This window comes from Nesoenas mayeri (assembly GCF_963082525.1).
Source record: "Nesoenas mayeri genome assembly, chromosome: 5".
Classification (NCBI taxonomy): Eukaryota; Metazoa; Chordata; class Aves; order Columbiformes; family Columbidae; genus Nesoenas; species Nesoenas mayeri.
The window spans coordinates 53,980,825-54,000,507 of record NC_137548.1 but is presented as its reverse complement, the minus strand read 5'-3'; the positions used below and the strand labels follow the sequence as shown (position 1 = coordinate 54,000,507).

The following is a 19,683-nucleotide window of genomic DNA, read 5'->3' as shown; positions in this document are numbered from 1 at the left end:
TCCCCAGAAGAGGACTGTCTGAAAATAAACAAATTCATAGTTACAAAATATCCAAATCAACATCCTTAGCTGGGCATTTTCCCAAAACCACTCTTCCACCATCAAAAAGCCACCTTCTGTGCAAATTTTACTACCAAGAGCAAAACTGTAGAATCTGCAAAAAGAATTTACCACAAAAGAAATAAAAACGAGAAGAATTAGAGACTATTATCATGCCTTTCACGACAATCAAATCTAGGAGTGCAAGTAACTGATCATTATGTTAAGTGACTGCTTACCTTTTAATGATAACTGCCTAGATTGCTTCTGGTAAAGCAGCTGGTAAGGGAATTTTAGTTACTTTTTAAATTCAGGTTTTGGTTTTGAGTCCAGTTTGGTAATCAAGCATTTGCTGTTCCTTCTGAAATCAGTCGTCTGAGTCTGCTCTATTGCAGCTTGTTCGGCAGTTCCTGCCACTAGTGCTTTCTGCAGAGCTTGGAGAAATGCTATAGGTAGGGCTACATTTGGTCAGCTCAGAAAGGAAAAAGTCAGTGGATGGTCAAAGCCTGAAAAGTATCGGATTCTCCCTCATCTTGCCTCTGGCTCCCTCTTCTACCTTGTGCACAGACAGTTTACTGGCAGCCTCAGCTTTCATAAAGGGGATATTTAGTTCTCCTCGCCAGCACCTAGCCCTTGGAAACAGATGTAGTTGGATAAAAGTGAAAAGGCAGCCCTCTTTTTCCCTCAGCAATATCGAGCCATCCTTTGGTCACAGCCAGGGACAAAGTTGCACAGAGGTTACTAGCTTTGGAATTCATTCAGAAAAAATATCCAGATCATAATGAGCTTGGAACAAGCTTGTTAATCCTTGGAGGCATAGGATCATTTAGGTTGGAAAAGAGACCTCTAAGATCCTCAAGTCTCAGTGTAAATCTAATGCTGGCAAGTCCACCACTAAACCATGTCCCTAAGTGCCACATCCATACGTCTTTTAACACCTCCAGGGATAGTGACTCAACAGCTTCCCTGGGCAGCCTGTTCCAATGCCTGACAACCCTTTCTGTGAATAATTTTTTCCTAATATCCAATCTAAACCTCCTTAGGTGCAATTTGAAGCCATTTTCTCTCATCCTATCATTTGGTACTTAAGAAAAGAAACCAACACCCACCTCGCTAAAGGAAGCTTTCAGGTAGTTGTAGACAGTGATAAGGTTTCCCCTCAGCCTCCTTTTCTCCAGATCAAACAAACCCAGGTCCCCCAGCTTCTCCTCATAGGACTTGTGCTCCAGAGCCTTCACCAGCTTCCTTGCCCTTTTCTGAACACACTCCAGCACCTCAGTGTCTCTCTTGTCATGAGGGGCCCAAAACTGAACACAGCATTTGACGTGCAGCCTCACCAGTGCCAGTACAGGGGGACGATCTCTTCCCTGGTCCTGCTGGTCACACTATTCCTGCTACGCGCCAAGATGCTGTTGGCCTTTTTGGCCACCTGGGCACACTGCTGGCTCATGTTTGGCCAGCTGTCAATCAACACCCCCAGATCCTTTTCCACCAGGCAGATTTCCAGCCACTCTTCCCCGAGCCTGTAGCGCTGCCTGGGGTTGTTGTGACCCAATTGCACGACCTGGCACTTGGCCTTCTTAAATTTCATACAGTTAGCCTTGGTCCATCAACACAGCTGGTCCCAATCCCTCTGTCAAGACTGCCTACCCTCCAGCAGATCAACATTCCCGCACAACTTGGTGTTGTTTCCATGTAAGGGTAGAAATTACTTATCTAGAAAGGTCAAAGCAAAATGATAGCTGCTAGCAGACATCCATATGCAGAGATGAAGTTTGCAGCAAATAATTAATCCGTTGAGTCATCATTCTGAAAAGTATGTTAGCAGGCCAGTTGGCATCTGTTTACAATCCTGGAACAGGGTGTTCAACATGGCAGCAATTGTGATGTTTTGGTTTAACCATCCAATATGAGATGTTTAAAATGGATCTGGTTCTCAAAGTACACATTAGATACCAAATTCAGAATATATAGATCACTCTAAAGTCTTGCAGTTTGGAAATATGAAATCACTAGCCACTTCTGCAATCTTCCCTTTCCAGAAAAAAAAAAATAACAGTGAATTAATACTTGAATGATTCACCTTGGTCATTAGCACAGAAATCATGAAATGTGACTCAGTGTTTTTGAACTTCTGGTCTAAGGTGGAGAAAGTCATCAGAAGGGTTGTGCACACTGGATCATTGCCTGCAGCTGCTGGAGTTGTAAGTCTAGATAGAACAATTTCTTCTGGTATAATTTCCAATCCAGGTTCATTGACTAAAGTAACAAGTATAGCTAAGGACATTTTTAGCTTCTTGGCACTTATCTTTGTTAACCTGACATTGAACCTTCTGGGCTCTGCAAACAGAGCTACTGAGGCTAGTGGTAGCATCTTCCAACAATGACATCTTATTATATAACTTTTCAAAGTAACTTTAAGTATGAAACAGGGCACTTGTAAAATTTTGTATGAAAATGTTTCTCAAAACTCATATTCCTGGCTACAAATAAAGTGTAATACAAAAGAAAAATACTTTGATTTTCTGTATCATCTTAATGCCATCAGGGCAGCTCCCAGTATTCTCCTAGTTTGCATTTGAGACATGATTCCAAGAAAAACATCAGTCAGGAAAATAACATTGCTAGAATTTGGTACTTATAAAGAGTTTAATCAAAGAAACCACTAAGTAACATCTGAATAAACACATCAAATTCTTGGGTAGAATTTTTAAGCAGCACCAAATAATGCAATTATAATGACTTAAAAACTTAAATGCTGCTGATGTTCAGTGAATCTTAGGTTCTTCATGCTCTGTACCTCTTTTGAAATTTGATTCATGCTCTGAAGCCATGTTGCTGCTTCATAAATATGGCCTTTGGACAGTACATGGTAGTGACAGCACATTTGATGCATTCTGGAAAGGAAAGTGTGAAGCCCTTCAGCTTGTGGAATAAACCACCTTGCCTCAGTGTCCTGGGATTGTTAAAAACAAGACCACTTCTCTTTTAATGATTTTTCTTTTAGCTAAGGTCTTCTAGGTGGCCATACTTTTCTGAGTTTTGGCCTGCATATTTTTCCTAGGATGCTGTACTCAGTGCTGATAAGAAGACCAATGGAATGCTGAAGAAGCTCATGTTTAGATTTATTACTATGGTAGCCAAGAAAGACTGATAAGTTTTCCCATGTTTCGTTGTGAGAGGGGCATGTTTGAGGAGGGGTGGATGGAACAGGTGACTAGAACTGACCAACTGAGGATCAACTGAGTATCCCATCCCATAATTGTCATATCCCCCTATATAAGAGGGTGATCACGAGGGCCAAGCTCTCTTCAAGCATGGACGGCATCTAGAGAGGACCCTGACTGTCTGCCTGTGATCTACAGGCCTCAGGCCATGCATCCCTGCAACCAGGGTCCGGTTTGCTGTGAAGTCCCTCCAATGACTTCCGGGGGCCTGAGCTGCACCTGCTGGAGCCACCAGCTCCACAAACCCAGCTACTGCTGCTGAAGTGACCCCAACTCCACATCGAGCATTCGAGATTGGTTCTGTATATTTTGTATATATTCTCTATTTATTAGTAGCATTAGTAAAACCTTTTAAAACTCTCCAACTTGAAGTCAGTCTAAGCCTCTCTTCCTTTCCCCTTATCTTTCCTATCATCTTTCTGATCTAAAGGAAAGGGGCGGTGGGAAGTGAGAGGATAACAGGGAGCGTCTGCCACAGTTTATTGCTGCCTTGCCTTAAACTGTGACACTCAGTGACTTAAAAGCAGGAAACTTACTTGGGAGAATGGTCTTGTAGCGATTCTTACGCACTAAGCCTGGAATATCATATTCCTTTGGATCCACAAAATTCATTGGAATTTCCTGTTAAAAGAAAAAACCCAAAACAAACAAAACCAAAAACCACAAAACACAGTAGGTAGTATTATTAAATTCACAAGAGGAATAAAAAAACCAAGCCCACTACATCCTGCCTGTGAGGAAGGCAAAGTGATGAAGTCCACTGAGACGTATGGTACAGTACCTCCAGCAACTTACCACAGTGACTAATTCATTGAGTAATGTGCGCAACAGCATTATGTTAGCTCCTAATATTATTAGAACTGAATTGCAAGTGTAGGCACAGAACTAAGCAAAAGGTGGTACATAAGATACTCTGCTCCAAAAGCGATGGACCTCAGACACCATCCTTTCTGACTCACAATCCTTCTTCCTCTCAGAGGGTGGAAGGAAATAATTTGCTACTGACTCTTACCAGCAGTAAATTATGACACGCTTTATGACAGGTTGGTGTACTGACTCAATGGAGCTGGCGGAATGTCACTCTTTGTGCTCATCGCATTTTAATCTCCACAAGCAAGGAAAGGAAACAGGTGTTCAGGGATTACCTGCTCTCTGCACTGCTGACCCAAAGAACAGCCAAAGATGGAGTGACTTCTTATTCTGCATTACTCATCTCCTGCAAGTAAGTGGCCAATGCTGGACAGGAACAAACAGGAACCTTCCAGCAACCAGAGTCAGCAGGCACGTGATGAGATGAGATGTGTCAACGAGCATCAGCAGAGAAAGGACTCATGGGAGCTTGGGAGCAGAGCTGGTCAGCTCAGCTGCTGCACACTGGATTTGAGAGGCCAGTACTGGACACACTGGTAATGGGAATCAGGGCTGAGTAAGACAAGCCTCATTGCAGGAAGACGAGCAGAGCTGTGGACTATGTTAAATTTCAGAGCTTTAGAAGACTGACTATCTGTATCCCATCTTTTACATAGCACGGAGTGTACTGTTGGGCTTAATGAAAGGCAATTAATGTCACATTTTGTTGAAGTAGTTTCCTATCAATTTGGGGAACTGCATGGGAATTAAATCGTCATGTTTTCCTCAATTGCTATTCGATATTTAGTCAACCAAAACTCTTGAGCCAAGCTCCATGGTCTCTCTCACTGCTCAGGCAAATTCTTGGTGAAATCAACGGGACTTCTGCCTGAGTAAGCATGCTAAATCTTGTGAGAATTTCAGGGCCTAGTCCTGCAAGTGACATCCCCTCTGACTCTTCTTCCAAAATGAAACACAGCTGCTTGCTTCATTGTGGATCTGGACTTGGAAAACCAAGTAGTTTAGACAGACTGAAAATACATGATGTAGAGCTAGCTGGTGATAACTGTTTCATAAAAAACCCCCAAACAACTAGTTTACAATTTTTAATTACAGAAATGACATCTTGATTGCACAGCATTTTAATCTATGCTTTTTCGGTTTTCATTAAAGAATGAAAATTACTTGGGATAGTTTGGCTGTTGAATTATTTTTCTAAACACCAGGCAAACTAATTTGAAATCTGTCAAAGAAATAAAGCATATTTTTTCCGTCTGATGAAACTGAAAGTGAACTTGTTTAGCAGTCAATTCAGACACTCACTAAGTGAACACTTCTTCCCTAGAACAGCAATAGATGCATTACTTTAAAAGAATCAGGGCTTGCCTACACAAAAGCTGCTTTTCTTCAACTCATACAGCACTAAGTGAACTAAATACCACAGATATCCAGCAGTCTGTTTTAAAATGGAAGTCCAGACTACTTAGTCTCCTCCTGTGCTTCTAAATGGAAAAAAAAAAAAACCCTGAAATCACACAGTGAGGGAGGGCAGCAAGTGATACTCAAAGTGTTACTCCTGCCCTTTCAGACCCTCGCAGGTCATAAAGAGACAGGCTGAAAGGGCTGTTAATTTGCAAACCATCATCCTCCTCTTGCTCTGCTGAGATTCCGCGCTTAAGAGAATATTTGACTTGACAGCACTAACTTCAGTAGCTCTTGATTACATGCGTTGAAATACTCCAGCATGCCAAGACTGTGCCTTGGTTACCTCCCATCTTGTGCAGGAATTTACAACCCTGCCTAGTAGACATAGTACTGATAGCCACTGCAGCATTTTGCTTTTATTTTTTTGCCAATGCCTATCACGTGGACACTCAAGCAGTTAAGGAAGAGAGACTCATAGAATGCAAAGATCTAAAATGCCAGTGTACTCACTACACTGAAATGTATCTGGTCTTTGTTGTAAGCTACTTAGAAATCCAATTTTCAACTGCTTGCTTCATCTGTATATGTATATTTTTTCCAAAAATGAGGCAAAAAATTACTTCTCCCAAAGCAACAGTGGATACAGTGAGCCAAGGAAACATACTTCAGAATCCTAAAAGCAACTAACTAACAGAGCAGCTTACAACTAGTAAATAATCTTTGTGGAGAAAAAAACCCAGTAAGACATACTTTCTATGGCTCCTGCTGAGTGACATAACCATCTCCTCTGCTTTGGTTATCTGGAGAACATTCAGGTTTGGAAAGTAGCTCCATGCCAAGCACTCAACAGTGCACTTGGATGAATTTCATCCCTAGGGCAACTCTAGACACATATCAAGAAGTTCTGCCTATAGCAAACTTGGCTTTTCTTCTGTACTCTAGTGAAAAAGTTTGACTTTTTTGTTAAAAAGTAGCATGCTAAGAGAAAAAAGAGACTTGTGAAAACAAAGCTGTTTTTTGTTTTGTTTTGGGGTTTTTTTGTTGCCAGAAGAGATTTTCTAGTTTTTAAGTGACAATATCCTTGAAAGCCTTCAGATGTTGTCACTTCAAGGGATGACAAATTTCAGGATTGCATTAAAAGCCTCACTGATGGAAGTGGAGTTTGCAGGTACTAATTTTAGACTTGCAGAAAATAATAGCAGGGTTCATAGAAGAGACACAACATCCCATTTTTCTGATGCTCCTAGAACAGAGTGGTCAGATACTCACAAAGAACTCTGCCTGGAGTATGAAAGGATCCAGTGCTTTCTTGTGCAGTTCCTCTTCAGTAAGGATGTTTGATGCTGTCTGGAGGTATTCTCGGGCTGACTGCTCCCGTGGTGACATGACATAGCCAAACCCTTGCTCAGAACAGCCTGGGGTACACATATCCAGTGTGAGTGAAACATTTGAACCTCTCCTGCAAAACAGAGTGATCAAAGTTTGCTTACAACAGAACAGACTGACCCATGATTGTCAGCTACAGACACAGTCCCAATGACAGATAAACAGCAGCTTTAGAACAGCACCCAGCTGGTTCTGCTGTGTACATCTTGGTCACTAACTGTGAAAAAGTAAGCGATGCTTCTTGTGTAGACAAGACCAGAAGCTGATTTTGTACGCTGGAGTATGAAGGTCAACACTTTCAAAGTGTTGTCTACAGGGAGGTAACTGCATACTTCATCACCTAAATAGATCCAACTTGCCTATCAAAGGTGCTAAATAGGCAACTGCAGGAAAATTTTCACACTTGTGTCAATCATGCCAAGTTCTTGCATGCCTAAATATGGACTGACATTTTAGACACCTCACGTGAAAATCTTGGTCTTATTTTTTGTCAGACCAGATCCTACTGAATAACCACTTATTAGAATCACAGACAACATCAGTGGGGTAAGATCTTGGGACAAACATTACCAGGTCAACATTAATAAAGAAATAAGAAACCACCCATTACAGTGAATGACTTCTCCTGTGTGAAAAACTTTCCACAACAGTACATCAGGATGAGGGTAAAACAAAGGTCCCAACATTTTAAGAATTACATTAAAAACAACGATGCTGTTAAACATAAAATTTTTAGTGGCTTTAAATGTAAGTTAGCCATACAACAAAAAAGTTAAAATGCCTGTATTGTTTATTGAATGCAGTTTTAAAGCATTTCTGAGCTTCTGTCAATCTTGCATATCCCAGAAAAAAGTAAGATTCAAATGTCATCAGTGAATCTGTGTTTAAATATGTTTAACATCACAATAAAATCACACAAGACGATGATTACTAGGTGTAATATTCTATGCATTCTCACAGTAAATCTATTTTTTATTACTCTCCACTGGCAAAATCTAGTTTGGAGGTGTTTGCAGGAGATGTTGAAAAAACACATAAGAATGCAGGCATGACCAGCTCACAAAGACAACAGTAGAAGTTGTTACTTGGATCACAGCCCTTTTTCTGGTTGCAGGAGCTTTTCCAAAAGATTGTGCAGCCAGCCACCTGCTATGATTCACAGTCATGGGGAAATGATTTTGGATTAAACATGACCACTAGCAGTATATACTGAATCTTTAGTGACACCCTTTGAAAAGATTTTGACCCTACCCTCCCATGTGTTGTTAAATAGCTGCTACATTCCTCCCCAGAGACAGCTGCAATTGGTAACAAATACTTTATTTTTTTTCTTTTTTTAGTGCAGAACAGGTTATGTATATAAAGATACTAATAGATCTTCAGCATGAGGAAATGAGATTGTTTCTTCTTAAGAGTAACATCCAGTGCTGTTTGAATTTAGCTAGCGACTACCCCTCTAATGGCGTAGGTGGTTAAGGAATGAGAGGGAAGCAAGACGGAGAAGCAGAACTGATGCAAAAGACGGATAGGTAGATAATTCAATACAACATCAAACAAAGGAAGAGTGAGCAATGCTTGATGTAAATGAAATCTGTCAGAGCACAGCTCAAACTTGAAATGATGCTTGGCTTCTCAAGCACATGTGTATGTTGAAAATAAGTTCATTTCACATTTTAAGTGTACATGTTCTACTCAGTGTGAGAACTTAAAGAAATTACTTTTTTTTTTTTTCCCATGGCTACTTCTTTGGCAGGTTTTTAATTGTAAATCGTCACTTGAACAAGTTCATATTCCCCAGCTGCTGTTCCTCAAATGATATTCCCCAAGTCTCTTGAAACAGTGAGTATCTTTCCTGCAGGCTAGCCATAACCTGAGAAAAGATGTCTTTAACATGAGAGAGATGGAATGAAGTAAGAGACAGTAAAAAGCACAAATGATTGATGCATTTCAAGCCCAGTCTTGCCCATAACGAAAAACAACAGCAAAACTTGCAGACAGCAGCAGGTTCAGGGACAAGCCCCAGAGGTTACAGCAGTTTCATATTGAAAGTAGAATATAAAAGGCAAGACATTTTAGGACAAACATTGTAACCATGGATAACGTGAAAAAAAAGAAATCTAAACTCACAGAGTGCAAATTAAAAGCTGCTTCTGTAACATTTCCTTTTCCTGTGTCATGTGGACCTTTGCAAACTCAGCATCATACTTAAAAAAAAAAACCAACCTATTTTCTGCCCTTTGTTTTAAGTTTTAGATAGGAGAATTAACAATGGTTAGCACTCCAATTAAGCTTGAAAACCTAGAAATAAAGAAAGATGATACTTTGCTAAGCTGGGCCCTTCAATAACCTCATTCTTATTCATAACATCATCACCTTTGCAGAATTTCTTCACAGGATTTCTATCATCAAGATCTTTGCTATATTTCACTAAGACAATTCAAAGAACACAAATCAGAAAAAGACCTTCCTTTTATCTTAAAAATGCCTTTTCCCACCTGTGAATCTCTCTGAGAAGCTCTGTTGCCCCAATAGTTCAAGAAGTGAACACCAGCCTGCCCCACACTTCCATTACTGGGTTAATGTAAAAGGAATTAACTTGCTTTCGGACTAACTGATTTACATGAGAATTACTGTAGGTTACCACTTGTCCTACAAGTTGCTTTTGGAGAAAAGACTAATCCTCCAGCATGAATGACAGAAAAAACTAACCAAACGAACAAACAAAAGCACACCAAAACAAATCACAACAAGATCCATCTCTTTCAGAGGTAAAAGCTTTCACCACCCTACAGTGGCTTTCATGCCCCGCAGTTGCCACCTTGGGCAATGGTAAGTGACTGATCAAACAGAAATGGATACTTCAAAGGAAAGAAATGACACTTTTGAATAACATTTCACAGAATCACAGAATTGACTGGGTTGGAAAAGACCTCAGAGATCATCAAGTCCAACTCCAGTCCATTTACTAGATCATGGCACTAAGTGCCATGTCCAATCTCAGTTTAAAAACCTCCAGGGACAGTGAGTCCACCACCTCCCTGGGCAGGCCATTCCAATGCCTGACCACCCTTCTCTGTAAAGAATTTCTTTCTAATATCCAGCCTAAATTTCTCCTGGCAGAGGGGGAAAGCCATTTGTTGAAAGCCATCTAGAAACTGTATGGTTTTTGGCCAATATGTTTATATTTATGACTGGACTGAAAACAAGATGGGAAATAAAGCAGGTGTTTGGCTTTAAAATCACAATTTATAATGACATTCATGAAGGCAAGAAAGCTCACCACTACACACAGTACTCGTTAATTCACAAAATCTGGACCAGACTTTCCCCTATTAATCACATCTAGCCTACCTTTCTTGTAAGCCCACAGATTTAACCGTTAGAGTAGTTGGATCTGTCTCCGCTTTTATGTCCATTACGCAGTCAAAGACCGGAGTCTCTGGTACAGGATCCAAATCTAGGAAGTCGTCCTCATTTTTATCCTCTGTCCACTCTGAGTACGTGAACGAAGGCTGCCGGCTTACAGACTGGCGTCTGTCCTCTTGCAGTGGAAAGGTGAGGTCTGGACGGGCTCTGAGGAGATGCCAAAACTGGAGGAAACAAACATTTTAAAAAGCTTTCTGCTTGTTGCCAGCCCTTCCACACAGCCTAGAGGATGGGTCTTTAGGGCAGCATCCCAGCTTACTATAATGTATTAGAATTGGAGAGTACTGAAGAGAACAGGAATGTTCCATGCAGGAGTAGCTTTGTGGTGCATGTTATAAGGGTTCACATCTACCCATTCAAACCTGCTTTCAGCCATAGAGGTTTCCACAGAGCTGGTCAGGCTTAACTCAGGGATACAGTGGAAGTGGAATGTGCTTGTGACCATCATATGCAAGCCAATGTGACAGCACTGTCCTTTTGTTCAGTTTCTTACCCTTCCAAGGCTTGTTTACAAAATAGAAATCTACTATGCTATTCTACAAATCATACCTTTCCTGACTTAATGGTTTTCCATCTAAAATTTAAATATAGCTGGGTTTAGAAAAGTAAACATAATTTTCTTGAATTGCACATCTTTGATAATCTAGTACTGTACCCTGAATTCATTTGTAAACCTATCATTTTTTTAAAGAGGCCTTCATTTAGATGTACCAGCTTTTGAGGCTCAGAATGCCCATATCAGTTTCTGGCCAGTGACAAAGCCTGTTTTGTAATCTAACAATCTGATCTAAACATGGTAGAAACATTAAATAATGAAATTTGTTAAGTTCTAAGACATAAATGTAATATTAAATTTTATAATATAAACTAACGAAGGGTTTGAAATGGCATGAATCTAAAAAATTACTGTATCATATTGGTTTGCACGGATGCTGTGGCAGTTTAGATGATTTGGAGATTGTATCAGTAGACTGTTTACTCCTACACTCAGGCCTCAGCTAAAAATTTCAAGTCCACCACTGAATTCCAGGATCTGGAACCTTATGCCAGCTTCACCCCTCCAGCACTGAACTAGGAGCAGCATCATTCAAGCTAAATGTTACACAAACTATACTGTACTGACAGGCATCCTTTTGAGAGAAAAAACAACAGGCCATATTTTCCAAAGTAAAGCCTCTTCCATCCTTTTCTTATAAGGCTTTTAAATGTGTAGCTGAATTTAGAAAATGTGCTATTAAAAAAAGCCAAATTTATATTCCTAGGCTACTAAAGCACAATAAGTTGTATAGGATTTTAAATAATTTTCTTGTACCTGTGTCTTCATGTAGTTTCATTTCTCTAAGAAAGAATGAAAGGAAGTGAATCAAGTTTTAATTTCTGTCCATAGTCGGCTCTGGCAAATGTTATATTTTCACAAAGCAGCAGTATTCATTTAACACTTACTTCAGTTTTTATTTTTATTTGTCTCAGTTAATCAAACTACACAATAATTACAAAAGCAAACATAGGAATATGATTATTAGACTTTTATTTACACAAATTTGTGGCCAAACCTGAACTGAGTGTGTCCTACATGCTTGGCTTGTTGGATGACGAGCAAGCAGCTTGAAGATCTGATTCTGTTTTCATTCCCCAAGATGACTTCTGCAGCTTGGCAGTCCCACAGTACTACCCATGGCTCTTTCACATATTACAAGACTGTAATAGCTGAGCAGTTCACTGTGTGGAGTCTCTGCTCAACAACTTTGTACTGCTGGAGAATGCTGTTATTATTAAAAGCAACACTTGTGCTGAGGGTCAAGCTGAAGGTGTAGGTACTAATTATGTATTATAGATTCTAGAGCTGGTATGGTGACACAGGACTGACTTCACTGGTGATTTAACACACTGTAAATCCAAAGGAACAACAAGTTTACCCTAGAAACCAGGCAGCTTTTCTTTAGATTGAAAGAAGTGTGTAATAAATGGGGAGCTGCCCAAGACACTGGAAGAAATGAAGTTATACTTGAAAGTGATGGGGTTAAACTGAATAACAGAAAAATAGTGAGCTCTGAAAACTTGTTCAGGAGGACTAGAGACTATGCGGATTCTCTGCAGCTGCCTGGGTCTTAAAACACCATTATATGAGGCAGAAAACAGACAGCATCACTAATACAAGCCTTAAGACCTCTGTCCAGTCTTTTATTTTCACTCTGATTGCTAACCTCCCAACACATTCTGGTACCTCGGTATTTTCAGAAAAGTGCCTCAAAACCTTAGCTGAGGTCTCCCAAAAAATTTGTTCTACATGTACTAGAGTCACAAATTTCTTGATATAGGAATGAGCTGGACTTGAGATAGTGCATAGACCAGGCAGGGCCTCGCTTTTCTTGGTATCACTTCCGAGAATCCACTTGACCACCATTACTCAGCCTCGTTAGGTGGCTCAACAGTTACTACTCTATAATAAAGCAAAAAAATACCTGCATAAAAGGCACATTTTCTCCCTTCCACAGGGAACTACTAAAGCATTACTATAAATTACCACAGTTGCTGAATAAAAAAACAGGATAAGCTCCTTTTCGCTGTTATGCCATCTAGTATATACATGAGATCTACCAGGTCCACCTATAAAGACAGAAGAGTACATTTCGGAAAAAAAGGTTTCATCATAAAGGCACTTCTTAAGGTAAAGGAGCCTTTCAAGGTCCCTTCTGGACAGCACATTGCTTAAAACCCATAAGAAGAAAATATGCATCACTCAGCTGAGAAAGAGGGAAAATAAAGAAAACTGTTTTCATGCAACCACCAGGCCGGTATTCTGGAAATCCTGCTTAGCTCCATCAGTACATTATTTTCAATGTTCTGCTAAGGGCTATCTTACACCTTATTTCCTAAATACTGATAGAAGCAAATGCAAAGCAGCATGACTTGGGCTGCATCAAAAAGAGCATGGCGAGCAGGTTGAGGGAGGTGATGCTCCCCATCTATTCTGCTCTGGTGAGGCCCTACCTGGAGTCCTGCATCCAGCTCTGGAGCCCTCAAGTAAAAACATGGACCTGTTGGAGAGGGTCCAGAGGACGGACAAAAAAATGATCAGAGGGCTGGAACACCTCTCCTATGAGGACAGGCTGAGAGAGTTGGGGCTGTTCAGTCTGAAGAAGAGAAGGCTCCAGGGAGACCTTAAAGGGGGCTTATAAGGAAGATGGGGACAGACTTTTTAGCAGGGCCTGTTGTGATAGGGCAAGGGGTAATGGTTTTAAACTAAAGGAGGGGAGATTCAGACTAGATATAAGGAAGAAATGCTTTACAATGAGGGTGGTAAAACACTGGCATAGGTTGCCCAGAGAGGTGGTAGATGCCCCGTTCCTGGAGACATTCAAGGCCAGACAGGACAGGGCTCTGAACAACCTGCTCTAGTTGATGATGTCCCTGGTCATTGCAAGGGGGTTGGACTAGATGACCTTTGAAGGTCCCTTCCAACCAAAACCATTCTATGGTTTTATGTCAGACAGTAAGGTTAACAGGTTGCCAGGAACAGAAAAGCTTCATAGGCCCTCTCTGAACAGCCTCTCCTTCCTAGTGCCACTGTAAGAGAGAATATACTATGCAAGACAGACCATTAGTGTGTGCTCACGGACATTTCTTATGTTCTGGTTCTCTGCAACTTGTCCAGAAAACAGGCTGTCACATTTGTGCCTCCACTCTAGCTAGAAAATTGTTAGCACAGACCACAGGAATACAAAGCAGAGCAAGCTTGCCTACATGAAAACTGTTATAAAACTGTATTCTACAAAAAAGTTTTAACCAACACTTAAAAATGGGCCAAGTCCGCTCTCATCTACGCTAGTATAAGTGTTCACCTGTGAGGAGTTACTACATACGCTAAGCAGTTCAAACTGAGATCTGAATTTTGGGGCAAAGAGCTTTCATGTACAGTTAGTTTCTGCGCTAAGAATGGGTCAGCAGTAAAATGTTTCCATTCAGCAAAAATTAGGCTGGATATGAAGAGAAATCACACCCCCGCTGTTTTGATTTCCCGCTCTGAATGTTTTGCTGCAAAATTACCTGGAATTCAGACTGTTCATCACAGTTCTCAGATGTCTCATTTTTGTTCTTTAATATTTGCAATTACAAAATCACCAGAAGTTTATTTTTTGAAAATTAAATTCATCTAGATAAGGAACAGCAGCATCAAAAAAGCAGAAAATTGCATTAAGCCTGGCTAACTTCCTTGCCTATGATGATCACAATAATAGAGACATTAACACTAATTACTTTGCCTTGTGAATAGTTTTAAAAAACACATTCACTCAACACATTAAATAGAAGATTTTGCCACTGTGCGGACTCTGAGTGAACTTAACTATGCTACGAAATATGATAAATTTCCCACCAGGGAGTGTGGCCATCAAACCAAAGTAGGTATTATTTCCCTCTCCTTGGCACTGATGCAGCTGCACCTTGAATACTGTGTCCAGTTTTAGGCCTTCTAGTTTAAGAAAGAGAAGGACAAAGTGGAGTGGGCCCAGTGGAGGGCTACAAAGGAGGTCAGGGCTCTGGAACACATGACCTTTGAAAAAGGTGGGGAGAATTGGGCTTGTTCATCCTGGCAAAGAGGAGGCCGGGGTGACCTAACAGCAGCCTGCAACTACATGAAGGGCAGCCCCTAGATGATGCAGTCAGACTCTTCTTGCTAGTGGCAGCTGATACCACAACGGAAAATGGCCAGAAGCTGCAGAAATTCAGCTCAGACATTCAGCTTTGGGAAATTCATATTAGATATTAGGAAAAAAATTATTCCCCAAGAGCACCATGCTGTTATGGCACAGGCAACCAGAAATATTTTATGTCTCCTTTTCCAAAGGTTTTCAAAATCTGTGCAGAAAAATGCATGTCTCACCTTACTGAGTGTAGGCAACAGCCTTGCTTCAAGCAAGATGTTAGACTAGCAGTCTCCAGAGGTTCCTTCCCACCAACAGTCCTTCCTAAACTGGGAGCCCAGAACTGGACACAGTACTCCAGATGCAGCCTCAACAGGGTAGAGTAGAGTGGGACGACAACCTCCCTCCACCTGCTGGTCACATTCTTCCTAATGCACCCCAGGATACAGTTGGCCTTCTTGCCCACAAGGGCACATTGTTGACTCATGGTCAGCCTACTGTCCTCCACAACTCCCAGGTCCTTCTCTGCAATGCTGCTTTCCAGCAGATCTGCCCCTAACCTGTACTGCTGCCTGGGGTTATTCCTCCCCAGGTGCAGGACCTTTTACTTGCCCTTGTTGAACTTCATCAGTCCCCCAGCCTGTCCAGCTCTTGCTGAATGGCAGCACAGCCTTCTGGTGTATCAACCCTTCCTCCCAGTTCATTATTGTCAGCAAACTTGCTGAGGGTGCACTCAGTCTGTTCATCCAGGTCACTGATGAACAGGTTGAACAGGACTAGACCTATTACTGACCCCTGGGGAACCCCACTAACTACAGGCTTCCAACCAGACTTTGCACTGTTAATCACAACCCTCTGAGCTCTGCCATCCAGACAGTTCATGACCTATCTCACCATGCATTCATCCAGCCTGCACTTCGTGAGCTTGCCTATGAGGATGTTGTGACACACAATACATTCCTCCTGCTTCCAAACAGCTGAGAGCTAACTAGATTAAATGTAGTTATGCCGCTGATCTTGTTCTACAGCCGGGGCCTTGGCCTACATCTACAAGGGCATTATGTTCACAATTACACTGTTGCTCTGGAACAGCTCTTTCTGCCACTTAAGTCAATGGCTGCTCTGCAGTCAATTCAGAAGGTAGCAATATTAGATGGTCCCATTACTACACCACACCCCTTATAATTAAAAGAAAATAGTTTGCACATCTGCAGATGGAAAGAATAAAAACCATCTGCGTAATCCCCAATTCATCAAGAAATTGAGTAAGGATAAGTGTAGTCATGATTCCTCTACGTAAAGCAAGCAGATAATTATATAGAAAAAGCCCCAAAGACATTGCTTTACAATCAACTTGAGCATAACATCGACAACTTCAGTTCATTTAGAAATCTTATAAAAATTCACGGAAAAGGGGATGAATATAGTTTGCACAGTGTCATAACTCACCAGAGATCCTACAAGTAACAGTCCTAAAGAAGCTAAAGACAGCAGGATGTATGATACCACAATGCTCCCAATTCTAGTCAGGTCCTGTGAAACAACAGAATTGACAATAATTCATAATGTATTTAAGGGCATAGTAGAGTGTCTGCATGCATGTTCTTGACAAACCATACATTCCTTCTTGGATTTCCCATATAGATTTCGTTACACCATACTCTTATCCACGGAAAAGCTGCCACCACCAACAGAAGAATGCCAGGCTTTGGAGAAGGCTGAAATTGAAACCATCGCTAAGCCTCAGCATCTCAGAAGGTCTAAAAAACAGAGCTCACTGTGACAGCAATTAGGAAATCTGCTTCCCATCATCAAACATTTCCAGAATTGAGATTTGGATTAATGATTCAATTTTGCAGCCTGGACCAAGGTTTCATTGCCACAGTCAGTGTAATTTTATACCATGACAAAGGGCTTGGAAGAAAATTCAGTACTGTTCCTATGTTTGTGGGTCCTTACATAAAACCCAGCCACAGAGGACTTTTCTACATTTTGTATACATCCTGTGACATACCATCAGGGTCACTCACAGCACTGGCATCGAATGTCACTCCAATGTCTTAATCATATTCAAGTGGCATATTGTTAATTCAACCTATTCTCTATGGTAGGTGCAAAATACAACCCTAATGGGCTTCAATGGGCAAGGAATTTTACTCTGTTTCTGACCCACTAGTACAGCTAAAAAGAAATTCAGAGTTAAGAGCTTTCCTTTGCTCATTTATTGTCAGAAGATTTAGTTGTCTTTACTGTTTTCAAGTCTAAATTTGCACTGTAAATAGTGCTGCAATAAACTGTCCTCAAAGACATGCAAGAACATCTGCAGAGAGTCATACTTGGGGTGTTCTTATGGTACATTCTAGGAATCAGCTTCCTTCACATGGAATACTTATTTTAAGTCAAAATCCTATAAATCATGATTCTTCTATAAGGAACCATTTGCTAATGATTGACCCACTGTAAACAGATCCAGGCAATGCTCTGATTATGCATAATAAATTCAGCTGAGAAATGCCGAAGAAAAAGTGCTTTTTTCAAATAAACGAAAGAGCAGGTGACATGCAGTTCATAACATTGTTAAGTGAACACAGAAAACAGTCTCCACTGTACTTCAGCCACAAGAGGCACTGAGTCAGATTTCCTAATTGTACTGCATAACCTCTGCTACAAAGATCATGTACAATGAATCTAAACATTCTGATGGCAGTTATATTTTGCCTGATTTTTGAAAGTAGCTGCTCAGCATTTAATTAATGTTCTGTCCACACTAGAGAAATCTGCACTGGGTATAATTACCCCAGCAATTTATCAGATGAATCATACTGGTATACGTGTGATTATGTCATGATGAGAAGCTAAGTAATTTTACTGGGGTAGCTTTGTGGCTATAATTCAATCTGTACACCTAGTACACCTGAAATATTTTCACTCCTCATAAATATGCTCTAAACACTCAACAAAAATATAATTTTGTGACTATCTTTTGATTTACACCCTTTATGTGGGTTGATCCATTCTTCCAGAATTTAAGCTTCTATCCACCCTAATAAATTAAGTTCCAGCTCTCCCTTTACTATGGGCTAACCCTTAGTGTGCTGATTTCTTATTGCTTTGTTTTGTTTGCAATCATTTGCACATCACGAAAAATCTGCTGTACTGATCTAACATCACAGTCAAACATTCAGCCCTGTATCTTGAAGATAAAATATGGATCTCTTTCAGAAAACTCTTCACCGTTTCAGGATGCACACTATATTATATCAAATACATGTGTATTATACTTTTTATGAGAAGAGGTATTAGAAGCCCCACCCAAGGCTACTGACATTAACTACATAATCAGAGAGGAGTACAAGGACTTACCTCCCCTTGATCTGACAAAAACTGTTTAAATGGGGTAAGCAAATAAGACAGCAGGTCAAAGGCATTCTGGGCTGCTGGGATGGTCCCATAAGTGCTATACCACAGCATCATGCAGAGAAGCTGTGCAATCAATCAGAAAATACATAATGAGCATCTCATTATACAAACATTCATTTTCATTTCAAGACTGCGTAATTAACTAATTTAGTTCTCATTGATTTCATGTTGATCATAATTTTTGCCTTAAGAAGTCAGGTATTTTCTAGGCTGTAGCTTAACAAGAATAAAAAGACTGAAGGCTAAATGATTAGCTACCATTAACTAGATGTATATCACTGAATTAAGCAAGCTTACTTGCCTCTACACTAGCAAAAGGACTGGCCATGGCAGCCTGTACATTGAAAGAGCAACAGATTCCTCTGACTTCTAACCTTCCAGCATTATTACTTTTAGATCAAAACTGGTAATTCAACGAACTTTTAATAACATACAAAGACCATTAAGGCTTATCTCATATTATGCAAAGCTCTCACAAATAGCCATATTCACATATGTATCCCTATAAAAAGATACACACAAACATACACATGTTGAGACATTTCATTTGAACCACTTAAGGGTGCTGTACACATCACAGTTAACGTAAAACTACAAAAGCAAAGATGCTGTATTTAACACCTCACAGAGAGGTATACCCTCACCTCTGACCATAAAGTGCAAACTACAACTTTAAAGGAAACACCTCCCAATCTACTTTTTAACAAGATGGTTATTTACCCCCATACATATCAGCTACAGAAGATGGATTTGTTGAGAGACGGGTCATTTGGCAAAGGAGGCATTTGCAGAAGGGCAGGGAATGGTATGGGAGTTTGGGGTGTCAAAAGGCAGGGCTGTGAGAGGTGGCAGAAGAAATGAGAGGACTGTAGCTATGTGCATTGCTGCATCTACTATCAATGAGAAGAAAACTTCCCAAGAAGGGTCCAGCATTTCAAAGCAATGACAAGCTGCCTTACCAGGATCTGTGAGAAGACAAACAGATACATGCTGTCTCCAGGCATTAATCCATTCCATCGGGCAGCCCAACCAAGCAGTGCTGTTTCCTGTGAGGTTTTCAGAGACTGCTCCTTCCTGTTCAGCTGTCCCCGTTGTCCTTCAGCTTCATCCACTGACTCCATAATGGCTGGATTGGGAAGACCTTCACATGAAAATGACATGTGCAGGGAATGAATAGTAGGTAACCCTGTAGCCACTGCAGAGCCTGCAAAGGTTATTGTTTTCCTAGAGACAATGGTTACTTCTCAGTTCTGCATCAGTAAGTGCAG

General features: G+C 40.7%; 1 protein-coding gene across 1 annotated transcript in view; it reads right to left on the bottom strand.

Moving 5' to 3' along the window:
* The window catches only part of PTPN5 (protein tyrosine phosphatase non-receptor type 5), a gene marked incomplete at its 3' end in the record, with an annotated part of 62,304 nt that overhangs the window by 19,550 nt on the left and 23,071 nt on the right, over positions 1-19,683 (bottom strand). Inside the window, exons 2-7 of the mRNA XM_080346140.1 lie at positions 19,375-19,556; positions 18,359-18,478; positions 16,445-16,528; positions 10,278-10,516; positions 6,810-6,999; positions 3,803-3,887 (exon numbers count right to left, since the gene is read on the bottom strand). Coding sequence (XP_080202266.1) covers positions 3,803-3,887; positions 6,810-6,999; positions 10,278-10,516; positions 16,445-16,528; positions 18,359-18,478; positions 19,375-19,536 — 880 coding nt within the window. The 5' untranslated portion in view covers positions 19,537-19,556. The remainder of the gene's footprint in view (positions 1-3,802; positions 3,888-6,809; positions 7,000-10,277; positions 10,517-16,444; positions 16,529-18,358; positions 18,479-19,374; positions 19,557-19,683) is intronic.